Source organism: Lolium rigidum, chromosome 2, assembly GCF_022539505.1.
Source record: "Lolium rigidum isolate FL_2022 chromosome 2, APGP_CSIRO_Lrig_0.1, whole genome shotgun sequence".
Classification (NCBI taxonomy): Eukaryota; Viridiplantae; Streptophyta; class Magnoliopsida; order Poales; family Poaceae; genus Lolium; species Lolium rigidum.
In genome coordinates, this window is record NC_061509.1 from 56,812,410 (window position 1) to 56,832,008 (window position 19,599).

A 19,599-nucleotide genomic window follows, 5' to 3' on the forward strand; every position below is an offset into this window, starting at 1 on the left:
GTCGGATTCAAGAGGAGCTACTACTTCCGCTGCCCGCTGGAACGGGGAGGTGGACGTCGTCTTCATCAACAACCGAACGTGTGACCGAGTACGGAGGTGCTGCCCGTTCGTGGCGCCGGAAACGATCGTGATCAAGATCTTCTACGCGCTTTTGCAAGCGGCAAGTGAACGTCTACCGCAGCAACAAGAGCCTCATCTTGTAGGCTTTGGAATCTCTTCAAGGGTGAGACTCGATACCCCCTCGTTGCTACCGTCTTCTAGATTGCATCTTGGCTTGGATTGCGTGTTCGCGGTAGGAAATTTTTTGTTTTCTATGCAACGTTATCCTACAAGAAGGGGGAGCGTCAGGCGCGTCACCCGGGTTGGAGCTTGCCGGCGCGGAAGCTTCCGGCGCGGCTCTGAAGGGGGAAGACGTCTTGGTCTTCTTTTTCTTTTTCTTTTCTAGGACGGGAGGAACCAGAGGTTCCGCCCGCCCGGCAACTTCTTCTCCGGCGCCGATGTTGCTGGCGCCGGTGTCTTGGTTCTTGGTAGGGGAGACAAGGTCCTCCTCCGCGCGGTGATCTGGCGGTGTAGGGGCTGCGCGCCCCGAACTTGTAGTGCCTCCCAGAGGGGAGGTAGAGGTGATGCCGGCACCAGATGGTGCCGGGCTTGAGTGAGGAGGAGGAGTTGAGGTCCTTGCGGATCCGGCAGAGCCCTCAGGCCTGGGGCCAAGCTTGAGCGCGGGGCTGAAAGAGAGAAAAAGAAAGGGTTGAAAAAAAGCAACCGGAAAAGAGCTTGGTAAAAACAAAACAAGCAGAGAAACGGGGCCTTACCCAGAAGAGGTCGGCATCTGCCTGCTCTTGTAGCGCCTCACGCCTGCGACCTTCCCCGCAAAGGGTTCAGTCCGGAAGCGCTTGGATGCAGGGGCCTGGCTCGAACCGGCGTCAGAGGCCGGAGCCTTGTTCTTTTGGCCTTGGGCCATGAGTTTCTCCACAAACTCTTGGCCTGCCTCGGCCTGCAGGGGAGGAACGTGCTCGTGGACCTGTGGGTTGATGTTGGCTGAGGGAACATCTACAGAGGAACAATAACAGAAGAATGTGAGAGATCAAAAAGAAGAGCTACCTCAAGCAAGGTCAGGTCGTCAGACAAACCGGAAGGTTCCGGTGGAGATTTGCCGAGGCGCGAGGCTGGAGTCCGGCCCATCTTCAGATCCTGCCAATGAATGAAGGGGTCCGGGTCGAACTTGTCCAGAGCACGCTTCCGACAAGGGCCTCGCCGGTCTGAGTCGATGCGGGGGAAGTGGTCCTTGGCCTGAAAACAAAAGAAAAAAGGGTTAGTCACAGTATAAAAGTTACCGGTAAACCGACCCAAGTTGCGTAATTTCTTACTTCTTGGGTCGGAGGGTTAGTGGAACTGAGGGGCCGGAGGCCCCATTCCCAATCTTCCGGCATGGCGATCCGGCGGATCTGCCTAGCCTTGAGGACAATGTCCTTCTTGCTGAGAGGAAGTCCGGTGATCTTGGTAGGATCACCGGGACCATACATCTCGCTCATCTTATGCATGCGGCGCTTAAGAGGAAGCACCCGGCGCGAGATGAAGGCGCGGATAATATCATCGGAGCAGATGTTAGTCTCCTTCATCAGCTTCTCCATGAAGCGTACCACCCGGTTGGTTTCGATATGATCTGTCTTCGGGTGGTAGCTCCGAGTTGATTTTTCGGGGCGGCGCGGATTAAAAGGCGGCGGATCGATGAGATCTGCGGCGCCATTGTTCTTCACGTAGAAGAAGGTCCCTTGCCATAGCCGGCATGACTCGAGACCGGAAAACTTGAAAAAGGGCTCCCTTGGCGGGAGCCGATGATGCAAGACCCGCATTGTACGGGGGTTTGGGTTTAGGGATTTCCTTGCCCCGAACGGAATTGATCCGAAGAGCAAAGAAACGGGCAAACGTCTCGCGAGTGGGACGAATGCCGATATAAGCCTCCATAAAGGTGGCGTAGCAAGAGAGGTAGAAAACGGCGTTGCCGGGAAGATGGTGAGGTTGGAGTTGGTAAAAATCAAGGAAACTCCGGAAGAAAGCAGAGGCGGGAAGGCCGAAGCCGCGCTCGAAGTGAGCGAGAAAGACAACGCGTTCACCGGGTTAAAGCACCGGTTCAATCTCGTCGCCAGGAGCCGGCAGGATACTCCTTCCGGAATTCTCCTGGACCGGTAAAGCCAGTCGATTTCGTACTGGCTAACGTTGGAGCCCATCCAGGCCCCGCGTGTGATACCGGCGGGATCTACGCCGGAAGCTTGGCTAGAGCTACCGGTTTCTTGGTCGCTACCGGAATCGATGTCCATCTGGACAAGATCGGCGGTTAATCCGTCGGAGGATTGGCTATGCCGGCTATCGGAGGAAGAGGCGAAGAAGAGGCGGAGGAAGACTCCTCACTAGGCATGAGATTTGACGCAGAAAAACACGAATCCCACGATTTACCCCCGCGTGAAGATCTACGAGTGAGAGAAAAAGCAAAAGAAAAGAAGAAGTAAATACACTACCAACTCAAGATCTAGAAAGCAAGCAAAAGAGGGTAAACGCAGATTGAGCCTAACTCCGAGGCGGCGGAGTCGCAGAAGAAGTGGCTCACCGGTGGATTGGCGAGCTTGCGGTTGGCGAGGAGGTCCGTCGATGGCGAGGTGGAGAAGAGCTTGAGGAAACACCAATGCCGCGACCACGAGAGGAGCACCACAGAGATTCTTCGCGCGGCGAAGTTCGGCGACGTCCGGCGGAGCAGTAGCGGAGATTCGCTGGGCGGCGGAGCTCGAGCGGCAAACGAAGCGGCGGAGGCGCAGAGAGCAAAGGACACTGTGCGCGAAGAAGTGGGGAATGCGAGAAGAGGAAGAAGAAGGAGCGGTTTCGCCTTATAAAGGAAGAGAGAGAGGTGGGCCGAAAACCGCCGGGCCGCGGCGGTTCGGTCCGCGGGCCACGACGGTTCGCTCCACGGGCCGCCGCGTGGCGCAGCCGATACACGCGTAAAACAGAAAGCCACGGGGAGGTGCACACGGATCCGAACGGTGGTTGGGATCCGCTATGGGGCAGTTAATACGCGCGCGGAAGCCGAAGGGAAGTGACCCCTGACACTGACGCGTCAGTCACAGTGCGCATGTCACTGACAGGCGCGGGGCCCGAGATATTCTCGACTTCGCCGAGGAGGTGTTTAATGACTAAGATGCCGGAGGATAAGATATATACCGGAAAATGCCTTGCAAAGAGAGAAAACGTGAGTCCGGGCAAAGGTGCCGGATCTAAGCTAAGCGCCGGATAGATTAAACCGGTATCCAAAGACGTGAGAACCTGGCATGGTCTATTGGATAGAATCCGCCAGACTATACCAGCTTCGGGGACTAATGTTGGGGGGATGACCCCGGTATGCCAAAGGCATGCCAAACCGGATGGTTTAAGCCATCAAGATACCGGTTTAATGTTCATACCGGAGCACAAAAGATAAGAGTTTGGCTAAGTAAAGCTAAGCCGGTATCCCCAAGAGGGGTATACCGGAACCGGGTAAAGAAGACACCGGGATACCGGAAAAAGGAGCATGTCGGCAGGACTGGTCAAAGATTCTCTCCAGAGCTAGAGGACAAAGATGAGCTAAGCAAAGTAGCTTTAAACGAATGCCTGACGATAAAGAGGAGGATGACGATGAAAGAAGTCGGAGGACGTCAGCCTCCCTGATTAAAGAAGACCCCGGTGTCATCTATGATTAAAGTAACTTTGTAAAGTAGTTTGTCTAGTCAAAGATGCCATTAGGGTTTCTTCCCCTGTAAGCCACCCTCTCCTCTATATAAGGAGAGGGGGCACACCCGTACTCGGGAGCGACGAGCGGAGAGAGAAATCCTGTAAGCACGAACTTGTTACCTGTGGAGATCAATAAAGAAGATGATCTAGAGCGAGTTCTTCCTTGTGTCTTTCTTCTTCAACCTCTGGCCTTGGCTAAGTTCTTGAGGAAACCATTCGGAAGTTCGTCCCATCTAATCACAAACCCTCCCCCGAATCCTCTAGCGTCCATTCGGCCCCAACTTAAGCCATCCTATGGCATCTGTCTGTTCACCACGACGACAACAACAGTACAAAAAATGCAATAAACAACACTTAATAAGTGGAGCACTGAAAATCAAAAGTTCCGTATACAACTAAGAGAAAAAATACAATAGAAAACTAAATAGGTGTAAAAGTACTATACACAACTGCGAGAAGACACAATGGGAATAATGCAAAGCAAAATGGTATGAATACATAGAGTAAGTTGTATTAATATTATTTATATTACATTTCTGCAATTGTTTAATTTTCATTTATATATAGTAGAAAATTGGAAAAATAATCTCCATTAGTAGAAAAAACATAGTTGAAAATAAATATCTGAACTCATCTATCGAGATTTAGTTTTGATGAGTGAACACCTTTTTCAGTTCGAGGAAAAAATGGGTGAACACCACAGACCTAATTTTAACTACCTTTAATGATTCTTTTGGCCGTACAATGCTATGTTTTTATTGCTTGTTTATTTATTTCTTTGTTGAGATTTGTACTTACATCTTGTTACTTTTATTGTTCGCTCTAGTTTTTCCTTAGAAAGTAGCCAAGTATACAATACTACTTTGATAAAATAATTAAGTTACTTTAGAAATTTATAAATAGAAAATATTTAATACATTTTTTGTATGATGCAACAAATTTGTGAAGAATTGATGTCGAAATCACTAGTGTAATATGACACAACAGCAACCCCACTACACATGATATGGCCTCCGGAAATTTTGATTCCCGATGTTTTGACCTTGTAACATGTTTTAAAAGACTTATATTTTCGATCAGAGAAAGTACACAACAATACAAAGATGCAATAAACAACCATCAATTGGTGGATCACTCAAAATCAAAAGGTGCAATATCAATGTTAAGAAAATCGGTAATCGTTAACTGCTCGGTTGGCTTGGGAGTAGCGATTAATCGGAATTTGGACGATTAACTGATTTAATCGGTCATCTATTAATCGGTGCAGCCTACACAAATCAGCACTTAAAACAGTTTATATAAGAAAAATAATAGTATATGAGTATCTAAATGTTTGTCACTACTTCTCGACAGCCTAAAATCCTAGAAAAACAAGTACGCTTCTCCTCCATGACATAATCTTCAATGTCAAGAGCGAATCAGGATCCACTAGCCGAAGCCGTGTTCCTTCCTTCCACTTCTTCTCCTCTCACCTCTCAAGTTTATCTTCTACCACCACCTACCTGGAGTACGACCCCTCTTACACCTCAACCACCTAACCTATTGAAGGCATCCTCGAGCTCCTATATGAGTACATCAAGGTGGTAAAGCTCCTGCATCTGAGGTCTGGGAAACTGCGAGTAACTGGTCTAGGGGGCAAGGAACTAGTTGGCGACAGTGGAAATTGAACTACTAGAGGCTGCAATCAAGCGAGAGCTTCTCAAAACCTACTTTATTGTGGAGGGGTAGCGCCTGTATTAGAGATACGCATTGCAAATTTTATATTTTTTTTGACCAACTATAGTAGTTAATCGGGAACATACCTATACCTAGTAATCGGACTTTCAGACTGATTAATCGGGGTAAAGGATTAACCCAAGCGATTAATGGTAATCGACACGGTCGGGCCCCTAGTAGCGATTAATCGGCCTAGTAATCGTTGAATCGGCCTAGTTTTTGAACAGTGTGCAATATACAACTAAGAGAAAAAGTACAATAGAAAACTATGATACAAAAATAGGCGTAAAAGTACTATACACAACCGTGAGAAGACACCATAGGAACAATGTAAAACAAACTGGCATGAAGATACAATATAGAATATAAAAAATCAAATTAGACAATTGAGATAATGTAATACAATACCAAAATAGGAAAAATAATACTATGCATCAGAAGGAAAAAACATAGTTGAAATAATATCTGATTTAGCTTTGATAGTTCCATGGGGGTAAAACAATGTTAAGAGGAGGCGAGCGTGATGGAAGGAGCTCTTTGACTAAGAGGATTTTGATAGGAGCTCTGGGGATTGAAAACCTTAGAAACTTTTCTGCTTAATTTGAACGATTTAATCATACAAGATTATTCTAAGAATCATTTGCCCTACATTTTATAAAAGTAAATTGCGGGGAACATTTTATAAGAAATTCAGCATCCACCTAGACCTTGTTGGTAGAAACGGGCATGATATTAAGATCCTGCTCTTCTTTTTCCAATTTCTGCAGTTTTTCTTTAAACAAATCAGCGAGTGGAAGAACCATAAAAATGAAGTCCGTCTAGCTATGATTGTAGCAAAAAAGGAATGTTTTCTGCTCGGAGGAATTCCTCGTAGTTGTAGTGGAGCACGCACCCGACTTGATCAGTGCGGTGTCGTGCCACCTCCGGCGGTGCCATGCCACGTTCCGTGGTCGGCGGGCACCCGGCGGCTCTCCGACCGGCCAGGCCACCGCCGCTCCGATCGACGGACGATATGATGGTCGACCTTAACCTGCGGCGTGGACGCCGATCTCACATCACATGGCGGGCACACAACAGCGTCAGTGTTCAGTAGAGTAGTAGACTGCGCTACTGGACGAAGCACCTTATCTATCTTTTTTTGACTCCACGACGAGGTCCACGAGAAGCGTCACCGACTGCGGGCGAGAGCGCGCGCCATGGCCACGAGCGCGGCCACCGCCGCCACCCTCCTGCCGACGACCCAGCACCGGCGGGCACCGCCTCGCCTCCTCCTCCTACCCCTCCTCCTCGGCAGCTCATGGAAGGAGTCGCCTCCTCCCCATCAGGTACGGAAGCCACCAGGCGTTCGATCAATTGCCCCCACTGCCTGCACTGCTAGACAGTGTCAATTGTTAGTTGTTTGTTTGAAGCAACACCCAATTTAGCTCTGTAGCTTATCACGATGAGCAGGCAGCTTAACTCTGCCCATTCTTCCTTTCTTGCTTAGTAGTGCCCGATCAGCTCTCTGTTGGTACACTGATAAGACATAGTGCTTGGTAGTTGGTACTGGTGGTTTTCTCTATTGCAGCAATTGTGAAACAAAGTACAGCTGGTGCATGCCAAATTGCCACAGTATAATCTGTGCCTATCCCTTATTGCTGCTGTTTATGCAGATGCCAATCGCCCGGGGTCGACAAAACCAAGACGAAGAGGAACTTGTTCGACAACGCCAGCAACCTTCTCACCAATTTGCTCGCTGGCGGCAACCTCAAAAATATGCCGGTTGCCGAAGGCGCTGTCACTGATCTGTTCGACCGGCCCCTATTCTATTCACTCTATGATTGGTTCCTCGAGGTGCTTATCCTGCTCTCTGTCTCGTGCTACTTACTACTGCAGCACTTTCATCTGCTTACTGGAAGAATGTGTAGTTGCAATCCGTGAATATTACATACATATTCGAGTGAAAACTATATACTATTTGTTTTCAAATCCAAACGGAAGAGAGGATACATGGCACCCAAATTTAGTAATCTTGACCAGTTGACCACCTGAATGGTATTCTCTGATTGCCATTTTTAAGGCCATATTCAAACCTTATGTACTCGAATTATGTATCCTTATATGCAGCGTACGTTGCTAATCATACTCAGAAAATAGCAAGCTAAACCTTTCTTTCAATTGACATCTCGGTTTGGGCTTGAAAATTTGCGTAACATGATTTGAGAGGGCCTTGATCAACATTAAAACAGACTTATTCATTTGGTATATTCTATGCGGCATGCAAGTCATAGAACATGAGGCATCTCACAACCCCATTCAGAAATGGTGGACTTGAACATGAACGTGAAATTATGCCTTTATGAGGTGTATGCCAAGATAAAAAGCAGCAGCAGGACAAGATAATATGCTAATAGTTTGTGCATGGTATTTTTGTTCCAGTTGTGTTGCTGTGATCTGAAAGAGTTTTCGCTTGAGCTAACATATCCTGTTATCCTTGCAGCACGGTTCTGTCTACAAACTTGCTTTTGGACCCAAATCATTTGTTGTTGTGTCTGATCCAATTGTTGCTAGATACATCCTCCGGGAAAATGCTTTCGCATATGATAAGGTATGTTTTCTAAATTCTAATTAATACTGTGTGAATGTATGTAAATGAATACACCGAACATATGACACTGTAAACAAGATCAGGCCATAATGGTCGGCACCTTATTTGTAGCATATATTGCTTTCCCGTAATCAAACTGCGCACAAAACAATATTAAATACACTTCAGGAGTAACTACTGGAGTAGCTTGGTAGTTTCTCACTTACATACTTTTCTACTTGAAATCAGGGAGTTCTGGCTGAAATTCTTGAACCAATAATGGGAAAGGGTCTTATACCTGCTGACCTTGATACCTGGAAGCAAAGGAGAAAAGGTTAGAAAGGTCGGATTTTTGAATCGTACTTGCATACTTGTAAGTCTTCCTTGAGTGCAGTCATACTGCATATTTCTGTACACTAGTCTAAGGTGCTGTTACTCAGTAAAAGCAGATTGACCATTGTCCAGTGATATGAATTCACTATGTCGTTCAAAAATTTTTTTTTGGACTTGACAATTAAAGATAAAATTGTCTTAAAAAAGCTCAAGGTTAAGTATGCTTCGTGGTATAAGCTTCAGCCATGCTGACTGGCCCTAGGGCTTATTTGGACTGTTGAACCAACTAGCATGTCTTATGAATATTTTCACAGACAATCCGCAGCTACCTTTATGGCGGAATTGGCCAACATAATTAAACTATTGCAGAGCTAACGTGAACGTCATGTTTGCATTCACAAAACATTTTTCTGATGGTGCACCTTATCCATTCTGCGTGTTCTGCAGTTATAACTCCCGGGTTCCATGCCTTATTCATAGAAGCTATGGTGAGAGTATTTACCAAATGTTCAGAGAGAACAATATTGAAACTTGAAGAACGTATTGAAAAGGAAGACCATAGTGACAAATCTACAATAGTGAACCTCGAAGAAGAATTCTCCAATTTGGCTCTTGATATAATTGGCTTGGGAGTGTTCAATTTTGATTTCGACTCGGTTAATAAGGAATCTCCTGTAATCAAGGTTGGTGTATAAGCATTATGTAGTTACACTATCTGATTATCGTTTGTTCCTGGGAAGTGATTGCATGGTCTTGTTATTAATATATTGAGTAAAAGTACAAAAGAATACCCATCTTGCATGTTTATGATGAGTAAAGATGGGTGATGCTTTTCTGCTAATTTTGTCGAGCCTCCTTTTGGTGATTTTCTATTTCTGCTCTGCAGGCAGTATATGGAACTCTTTTTGAAGCTGAGCATCGATCCACCTTTTATATCCCTTACTGGAATCTTCCTTTAACTCAATGGATAGTGCCAAGACAGCGGAAGTTCCGCAGTGACCTCAAGGTTATCAATGATTGTCTTGACAATCTTATTAAGAATGCAAAAGAAACAAGACAGGTTTGTACCAACATAAAATTTAGTCATACATGGTACCTATTTTCTGGAACTTGTATTAGTTTTGACATTGCTTAATATAGGAAGCTGATGTGGAAAAACTGCAGCAAAGAGACTACTCATCGCTGAAGGTTAGCTCTGATCACTCCTTATTTTCTTGGTTCATGCTGATATTACCAGTTTGTTTTATAGAACATCTATATTATCTGGCAGTTCGTGATGTTGCCTTTATATTTGTAGGATGCCAGCTTGCTGAGATTCCTTGTTGACATGAGGGGAGCTGATGTTGATGACCGCCAGGTAAATCGCCCTTGTAATGTTTAATTTTCTAAGAATGGAACATAATCAATAACTTGTGTATTGTACCATTTATTTGCTCCTGCACAGGGAGATTTTAATATTTTTCTGTCTACCGTTTCATATTTTTCATTTGTATTTCCACTTGAATCAGGCAAGTAAGTTGACAACTTTTTTTGGTTTGTGATAGCTTCGAGATGATCTTATGACAATGCTTATCGCTGGACATGAAACAACTGCAGCTGTTTTAACATGGTCTATTTTTCTACTAGCCCAGGTTCATAAATGCTTTCACTGACATGAACAGAGAGTAACATTTAAATTGCCTACTTATGACTTCAATAACATCATACGATTGGCTTTAACTTTTACAGAACCCCACCAAGATGAGAAAAGCCCAGGCAGAGATTGATGCTGTACTCGACGATGGGGCTATTACAGCTGACAAGCTCAAGAAATTGGAGTATGTTACTTATGTTACCATTTCTTGTGAATTGAACTATGTTTGATTTTTCTATACAATACTCCCTCCTTCCAAACATATATGCCCCCTCGAATTTTCAGCCTAATTTGCCATGAATTTGACAAACAAAAATTAGTTATATGCGACAAAACCATTGGATTTGTATTTGAAAAAGTTTCCAATGGTATAATTTTGTGGCAAATAACTCATATTTTGTTAGTCAAATGAATGGTTAAAGTTAGGCTTAAAATTTGAGGGGCTTTATATATTTGGGAGGGAGTATTTTGGGGGGCTTGAAAAATTTATAGATTTCCATCATATATTCTTAATGGCATATCATATGCTTCCAAAATCACCAGCTGTTACTAACTTTCCATGTCGTGTTGGTACAAGTTTACTATATTAATGCATCATAAATGGTTTTAAACTTCACATACTGCATTCTTGCTGCGTTATAGGTACATAAGATTGATCATTGTTTTTTTCAAAAAGGTACATAAGATTGATCATTGTTGAATCTCTTCGCTTGTATCCTCAACCACCTTTGCTAATCAGACGTTCTCTCCGTCCAGATAAATTGCCAGGTACCATCTCGTCTTTAATATATCCAGCTTTCTTCGAGCAATCAGAAAAGAAGAGTTGGTACAAGATTATTAGGAATAACATATGCCAGATATTAAAGGGCATGTGATGTGGCAATGACAGTGCCATTTTGCAGATGATAAATTCTTATAAAATTAAACTGCATTTCCTTGTTTCATAAATACAATATAACATCGAACACATGACATAAATATACCTGTTTTTTTTTCAAGTTACCATGTATTTTGAAACTTTTGCCGTTCAACACTTGCATTCTAAGTTGTACTTATGAAAAAAAAAACATTTGCATTCTAAGTTCTCGTCTTCTGAAAAATGACGCACACAAATTCATAGGTGGGTACAATGGAGCAAAAGAGGGATACGAAATACCAGCTGGAACCGATATATTTCTTTCGGTAAGATGGGGAATTGGCAAATTTAAGCTGTTTCTTTCTTTCAGATATATATTCATAATTTTGGTACCAATATAAATTACCTTCATGATAAGTTTGCTATAGGTCTACTGGTCTGTGGAATATAAAATACGCCAAACTTAATTCTGTTATCCTTTAGACGTTTGTCTTATGGAAAATGCTGGCACTGCAGATATACAATCTCCATAGATCTCCATACTTTTGGAATAAACCAAATGAGTTTGAACCAGAGAGGTTTACAGTTCCAAAGATGGATGAGAACATAGAAGGTTGGGCTGGGTTTGATCCTGCCCGGAGTCCTGGCGCGATGTATCCCAACGAGGTATGCCTGAGCACTAGTCCGGTCATTCTCGCCTCTACTGGTTAGACCTCGTTCGTTGAAAAATCAAATCCTTATCAAACTCCGTTTACCAGATTATAGCAGACTTTGCTTTCCTCCCCTTCGGTGGAGGACCCCGCAAGTGCGTGGGAGACCAATTCGCGCTCCTCGAATCGACAGTGGCCTTAGCCATGCTATTGCAAAAGTTTGACGTGGAGCTGCGAGGATCGCCCGACGAAGTCGAGATGGTGACGGGTGCGACGATCCACACAAAGAACGGGTTGTGGTGCAGGCTTAAGAAAAGGACTTGATCGATCAGGCATAACTTTGCACCAAAAGCTTTTGCTTATTGTTGACTTCTCACATCATTTGCATGCTTTAGCTGGGTAAAGCAGGTTCATGTACATGGTAACACCTCTTGGGAGCTCTAGGGGCATCAATTCTATGCACCACCATCATCTGAAACATATGGCTGCAAATGCTGGGTGCTGCATGCATGCATCTAAACTGAACCACAGTGCACTCCATGCCAAACTGACCAGAGTATTGTGTGACGGGGAAGGTTGCTGTATGTCTCGCCTAGGTGTCCCGTTTCTTGTGAACTCAGATAACCTGATATGTTCTGTGGCGACGTGCCATTGGATACTTGTTCGCATGGAGGCAAAGGTAGGTTTCAGTCATGCTGTTGTGCCGTGTTGCGGTGGGCTGCATGCTGTGCAGGAAACAAGAAGCCCACAGAATTGAATTGAAAAACTGATGCCGATAGCGATGGCAGCGGCAAGTAAGCTACTCATACTTCTTTTCATCCGTGGATGCCATGATGTTCTATATGCCACATTTTGTTTTGTTATGAACACATTATTCCATATATATGTGTGGTTCTTGTGACAGATGAAAAATCCTTGTGGTTGGAGGTGGATTTTTGATGTGTATGTTGCTTTAGCTGGAGCCAGAATAGCACGTTTCTGTGACCTTTTGCGGTCAGCCAATTCGCTGTCGCACGAGCTGTATGCATGATAAGCAAATCTTCGCAGACAACGAAAGCCTAATTCGCCTCTGCTCTTGCTTCTTTTCTTGAATTACCCTCACTCTACTTGATATGGTTGGCATTGTATTTGTGAAAATAAAATCGAAACCATGTCTTTTTAATCAAAATTATGAACATCTGATGGTGAAGATTCGGAAACTGGTTTCCTTTTTTTCTTTACCATCTTGTCTTGTGTATATGCAGATGTTACATTCCTGGTTTCAGTTTGAGGTCTGATTCGGGTTTCTAACTCGGATCTTGGTAGAACATAATTTAAGTGGCTTCAACCCTAGCATGGCGTTGAACTGCCATGTTAATTACTTGCTCATCATGGGATGCTTACACCCTAAGCACTCTCTAAGATTGAACTCCGGTTTAGTCGTTTAGAAAAGTTTTGCTCTTTGACCAGGTATGTGACTAATGACTTCACCTGCGACAAAAACTATGTGGCATCATGCGGAACATTCTTCCTTCTAGAAATTTGGCGCAAAACCTAGAGGACTCCGTATTTTGTTTCTCATTTTTGCGACACACTTTTTTGTTTGCGGATTATAGTTTATCTAAAAATGTACACCAGTCCTTTTTTGGAAAATTTCCAAATCTGCAACGTATAGTTTTCGGCTTTGGGTCCTTCTCTTTTTTCCATATAGTATATCTTTGGCATTGTCACTTTTTTCCTGACCACACAAACTTTTAGTCCTTCACTGATGCCATATAACGCTTCCTCTACCGGCTGCAAGGTTGAGGCTACTTCCCCATCTATAAATAGGTGACTCAATTTTATGTAGATACATATTATCCATTTTAGTTATAGACACTTCCGTATATAGAAAAGGTTGATTCATTTATTCTAGGACGTCTGAGAGAGTAGTTAACAAGGATCCATCATCCATGGACCTCTTCGAGGAAACGGCGTAGACCGTTCGATCAAAACAATATACTAATACTATACTATGTATATACACACATGCGTCATGGAATTGTGGAAAATGCATGCTGCCGCACAAGTACGACTTGAATTTTCAACAGGACTCGATCGTAGGGTGCGTAGCCTTTGAACGTGTATCCTTAACAACCACCCTACTCCTTGGGATTGGATGCTCCTAGTGAGCTGAGGACAGTTAAACTAGCAAAGCTAGGTAGGTAGTGAGCCATCTTGACCGGTTCCTGCTTCCTTCCTCCCCGCCAATCAAGGGCTGAAAGGTCAAGGCCCTGGTGGGGTGCCACCTCACACCAAATCCTAACCAAACCCTATCCTTTCACCATCCTGAAAATTTTCTTGCGTTTGTCCTAAACCCACATGTGGTAAAACGGTAATGCGGCAGGTCACTTTCATTGAGCAAACCGGACAAGCGGCACGAGATAGTGTGATTTCGCTCGAGTTTGACAGCTTCTGGTGCGAGTAGAGTATTGTCTTACAAAAATGGAAGCATGATTATCTTGTATGATGTGGATTAAGTGCATCATTTTTGTGTCACTTGCTTAATTTGGATGTTTTAATGAATGATTAAGCTTTAAACTTGATCAGTGGAGTTGTCTTTATGTATATCTAAAGACAACGGGTAGACCTCAAATTACAAGGACATAACCACGTACTCCATATCAATTTCATTATTCTTGTGGCAGATTTAGATGTATACATACACGTTAGAATGGAGGAGTACATAGTACAATAATAATCAAGTGAGTTAGTTAATACAACAGTTGGTTGCACATGCACTAGCTAGGGATGTCAATTAGCAGGGAACATGGGAGGTTCCCCGTTGGTGCAGCCCGCAAGAAAAAGAATAGATCGAGTCAACTCTTTGACTCCTGTCATGACGTAATCACATACGTTTCCTCACTCTCACTCCTACAGCATATATTTCCTAGCATTAGCATGCAACTGGATTTTCTCATGTATTAGCTGAACTAAATAAACCATTGCTTGAAAGGTTAACAAAAACATGAGCATATGTAATGTACATTTAAGTGTATATGTTCCATATATGCTAGCTAGGCAGTCACGATCGCGTTGAACAATTTGAAAGCACCAACCACAGTGAGTCTATTTTCATTTGACCCTCAACTAGTCAGAGACGTGCAAACCTAGTCGATCAAAAAATAAGGTGACATAGCCTGTCGTTTTTGGCCGCACCAAATCTTGTTGACCGGCCAAAGCAACCAACAATTCCCCTTTCCCCCAATAACAACAAGCAGGCTTCTATCTCACCATGTATCCCTTGTTTTGTTTACACAAACAAGATGATCACACTTAGCAAGGCATTCCTCTGGCGACGTGTCCTCTTCATTTGTTGTTTATCTAGAACTGTTATTTTTGGACATGGCAAGTCGCCAAGTCATGAACCTTGGATTTAGTTTGGAACACAAGAAAACAGTATTTTTATTTTGAAAAACTATGATACATTTAATTGGGTATTCAGGTGGTAGTAAATTTCGGAGAACCGATACAAATTTGGTCCAAACGGTGACTTTTCTAACAAATAGTGGCTTTAATATGGGAAATGCAATCCCTTTGTCAGTGGCGGAGATCCCATTCTGGCAAGGTTTGGCCTCTACCATAGCTAATTTTGGCAGTTAATACCTTAATACTATACGCCTATTAATTATCAAAAATCCTAGCTAGATTAAGTGACGCAGCTTGTGGTATCCGTTTTTCCTCTAAGCTATGAACTTTGCCATACCATGATTTTGCTTCGACCTCTGCCACTACTTTATGTTGACGTCCCGACACTATCTTAGTCATCGGTGGTTTTGAGATCGATGTACACCTTTTCCCCTTCCTTACAATTTTGAATATGCCCTTTTCTTTGTCAGAATTGAAGACGTACTCCACCTTAGATTTGTTGACCCCGTGATAGTCTTGCATATATGCCCTCGTATTTTATGGTTATCATCGCGCACTGCCTCATGTATGTTCCACAAATGTTTCATCGAGGTTCTACATAGATTTCAAATAAAATTCAAAAGGTAAAAAATATATGAAACTATGCACATGTGTCTATGTTTCATTGAGGATTCACATAATGTTTGAAACAACAAAAAGTAAAAAAAATCACAACAGGTTCTAGCAAATATGAAACTACGCACGTCGCTATGTTTCATAAATGTTTCACCGAGGTTCACACAGTTTTCAAAAAAAAAAAAATAACAAAAGATTTCAGCGAAAGTAAAACGCATATGAAACTATACGCGCATCTGGGTTGCTTCATGAAAACATGCACATTTGCTGAGTTTAACATAACAAGCAAGTTCGTAGGTACTCCCTCTACCATACTTCGTGTCATGGTTTTAGTTTAAATTTAAAGTAAAACTACAAGAAATATGGAACGGAGCGACTAGCTATGAAAAGTGCCCTCTATAGTATGTATCCTACATAGAAATGCTATTTAACTTTCAGGGTGTAGAAAAGTTATTTTGCATCCAACATAATCTTATGTTGTTAAATTCATAAAATTATGTTTTATACAAGTAATTACATTTATATTGACTCGTAATAAAAATTGACATAAAAACGCACTGTATGAGTTATTACGTTTAAAAAACACAAAAAATATGTATTTTAAGTCATGTAATGTTTTTTTTATATTTTTGCCATGTCTATTTTTCCTTATCTTCAAATCCACTTCTGGAGTAAGACAAAATTTATTTGACGTAAAAATCATTTACGGTTGACAAAATATTGGTGTGTGTACAATAACTATTCTGCACCTGGAAGCAGTGTGACTATTATCCTACATACTCCAAATATACAACAAGCAAAGAATAAAATACAGCAAGATTTTGTCCCCGGTGACCGTGATCCGCGATCGAAGACGAATATACACAGGTCGAGTCGTCGAAGTGGGGATTCAAAGGTGCACGTGCTGAAGAACAACACCCGCCGGCGCATGCCTTGGCTATCTCCGGTAGTGCACGTCCCGCCACGCGCGTCGCCGTCGGCTAGCTTTGGCCCTAGGGTCGAAGCTTCGTGCGGCCGCCTCCTTTGCCTACTGGTCGTTTCATTTTTGCTTTGTCTGCGTGACACCGTGCATTATTCTCTCGTCTCTTCTTCTTCCTGGAGTTCACACTCGTAAAAACCCTCTTGCTCCGTAAAGCGCGGACAGCCGATCGTCGGAAAGTGAAAAAGCGCCATATCCCGGCTAAATTTGTTCCCATGTGTGCATCTCACCGATTTGGTTCAGACGTGAGAGATGATAGCCGGAGCCCGGAGATATCGATAATTGAGATTGCAGTTCTACCATGCGGCGGTGTCCTTCCGGTGGCCGGCCGGCGCCACCAAACAGCGACGCCACTCCGGCCGTAAGACGCGCACGCGACCGAACTTGAACCGACGGACACATATTTTTTCCTTTTAGAGACGGAGGCGATCTCTAGAGAGAGACGATGGAAGCCTGGGATAATTAGGTCAGCTGCCTCGAGTAAACGGCGCCATCGCCGGGGTAGGGGTCACCGGCGGGAGGTGGGGCCCGGCGGCAACGACCTGCTCAATGGTGGGTCGCCACCTCGGGCGCGACGCTTCCCGGAAACACCCACACGTACGGGGGGGTCAGCCACGTTCCAGAAGGCGAACCTCTTCACCCATCCAACCCGTCCATTCCCCAATCCTGTCAATCCGACGGTCCAGAATCGTCCGAGCACTCCCTTTGACTCGTCGCCGGTGACCCTATAAGTAGCCACCATCCCCGACCGGCTCCAGACCTCTACTCCTCTTTACTTACTCCGGCAGGTGTTGCTACTGCTAGTGCTAGCTAGCCATGGGCGAGACGAGCGCGAACATGGCCCACTGGGCGGGTCTCTACGGCTCCGGCGCCGGCGGCAATGGCGGCGCGGCGCCGGGGGAGGGCAGCGGGGTGACGGTGTCCAGCCCGACGTCCGGCGGCTCGGGCGGGAGCCCGGCCCGCTCGGCGCCCGGAGTCGAGGCGGGCCGCGTCGGCAAGCCGGCCCGGCGCCGCTCCCGCGCGTCCCGCCGCGCGCCCGTCACGCTGCTCAACACCGACACCTCCAACTTCCGCGCCATGGTGCAGCAGTTCACCGGCATCCCGTCCGGCCCCTACGGCCCCGGCGGCGTCGGCGGACCCGTGATCAGCTTCGGCGCTGGCGGGTCTGGTGTTGGCATGCCGGTGCGCCCGTCGCCGTCCTCCGCCGTGATGTCGTTCGACCACCTCGGCGGGCAGTACCAGCCGCACCGGCCGGTCGCCACGTCGTCGCTGCAGCAGCAGCAGCAGCAGCAGAGCCAGCTCTTCCGGCCGCAGCAGCACCAGCAGCAGCAGCAGTTCGGCGACTACGGCAGCCTGCTCGGAGGGAGCGGCGGGGACATGTCGTTCCTGCACGGGTTCGAGTCGTCGTCGGCGGAGGACAGGATGCTGCTGCAGAGCATACAGGCGGCGGGGTCGCAGATGATGCCGCGGCCGGCGTCCACTAACAACACCAATGGCTACAACTTCGGATGATCGATCGATCAATCTCCTGATCAACTACGGTATAATCATGAAGCATTAAACCAGAGGGGAAGACCGGCAAGGTTTGCTTTGTCCCCTCTGCGACGACGACGACGACGATGTTGCTGTCGAGTCAACTCAAAGGTTAATTTTTGCTGGCCTTGATGTAGAGAAGCAAATACTAGTGATGAAATTAAGCAGGGCTAGCTATCTGATTAAGGATATATCAAGACAGTAATTAGTAGTATAGGTAGCCACACTACTTTGCAGGTTCATCAGTTTAGATGCATGTGGAAATTGGAAGGCATGTAAATAGTTTTAGCTTTCGGCCGGTGATGTGTATCGCATGCGCAGCTACCAACTTGATTGTTCTTCTAGATTGATTGGCCTCCATCGGCTAGCTTAGCTTGTGTGGGAAGCAAAGTTGGGGAGTGCAACCACCACCATGCATGCATCTACTACTTGTACTATAGTACACCTGCCGCTGGTCAAGTCGCCGCGCCTAATTTGATCACATGTTGTTTTCAAAAAATAAATGTGTCTTTTTTTTAATTCTGACGCACGTCACAAGATCGATCGACCCACATGATGGGATCTTAAGTAATTGTTCATGATTCTAAAAAGAAAAGTGATTGTTCATGTTTCTTAATATTCAATGTGTTTCATAAGTTTTTATCGTGGTTTTAGCTTAAATTTGAACTAAAAGCACACCACGAATTACGGGAACCGAGAGAGTAACTCTGAGATATGTTGGAGTATGTTTGGACGCAGTGAACTGGGCATCATGCATGTGGCCATGTGTGTTGATGGATGTAGATGGTAAGAACGACAAGCACGTCTTACTCGTCGAGCGCACGATCCATCGATCGATCTCAGCCGATCTCAGCCGTTAGCATACACGAAGTAATACCGACGTCAGCCATAAGCTCCATAGACCTCTGCCATGACGACCTGATGACGGCAAGTCAAAGTCACAAGTGTCGTGCTGCCCCCTCCAAACCGAAACTTTGAAAAGGTCAAACCCAACTCGAGTTAATTAGCCCAACTAATGAGCAGTGTTGGGATTAACTAACCATGCTGCCTCCTTCTACACGCAAATTGGGCACAGACATCTTTGATCTTTCAGCGGGTCAAGCTTTGCTTTCACACGCGTAGTAGGGGGTAGATCGGTAAATGCGGGATCGACATCATTATCTAATTATATATATTTTGGAGCAGATAATGGGCGCGCGCGGTTACATCGTATCCAGCCGGCAGCCCCGCTTTGCTTGCGGAGGGCGGAGTGTGACGTGTCGCCCAAGCTCCACAACACGTGTGCTGCTAGTTCCTGGTTGTTTGCTAGCTAGCCTTTTCCATTTGTTTTTTCAGGGTAGCTGGATTCACAGCTGCGTGGAAAGAGATCGAGGAGGGTGTGTGAGGTGAATTGCGACATGCCAACGTGTTTTCTGGCTGAAATACTCGTCTACGTCGTCTGGTTCCCGTTTTACATTGACAGGGAGATCGATGCACATGTGTCCTTATTTATACAGCGGTACGTACAACACAGCTTTGAGTTGTGACTACGAGGACTCAAAGTCTCAAATGTTCAATTGTGTGTCAGCGCCTTTT

At 45.1% G+C, this 19,599-nt stretch overlaps 2 protein-coding genes across 2 annotated transcripts; both read left to right on the plus strand.

Annotated features, from left to right (window-relative positions):
* The first annotated feature begins 6,668 nt into the window (after positions 1 to 6,668).
* On the plus strand, positions 6,669 to 12,413 carry LOC124691777 (cytochrome P450 97B2, chloroplastic). The gene is given in 15 exon segments (XM_047225048.1): positions 6,669 to 6,707; positions 6,709 to 6,797; positions 7,125 to 7,305; positions 7,952 to 8,059; positions 8,288 to 8,372; positions 8,819 to 9,054; positions 9,258 to 9,431; positions 9,512 to 9,559; positions 9,669 to 9,728; positions 9,916 to 10,002; positions 10,100 to 10,188; positions 10,681 to 10,772; positions 11,125 to 11,186; positions 11,377 to 11,526; positions 11,619 to 12,413. Coding segments are annotated over 15 exon segments (1,716 nt in total). The 3' UTR covers positions 11,835 to 12,413.
* Positions 12,414 to 17,305: 4,892 nt separating this feature from the next.
* Positions 17,306 to 18,556, plus strand: LOC124686517 (heavy metal-associated isoprenylated plant protein 34-like). Its single transcript, XM_047220446.1, has one exon. It carries the CDS (start codon positions 17,308 to 17,310, stop codon positions 18,001 to 18,003), a length of 696 nt encoding a protein of 231 aa, XP_047076402.1. The 5' UTR covers positions 17,306 to 17,307; the 3' UTR covers positions 18,004 to 18,556.
* Positions 18,557 to 19,599: the final 1,043 nt, after the last annotated feature.

Excerpts from the sequence above, each read along its gene's own strand:
- LOC124686517 (XM_047220446.1), top strand. The coding sequence starts at position 17,308 with ATGGGCGAGACGAGCGCGAACATGGCCCACTGGGCGGGTCTCTACGGC.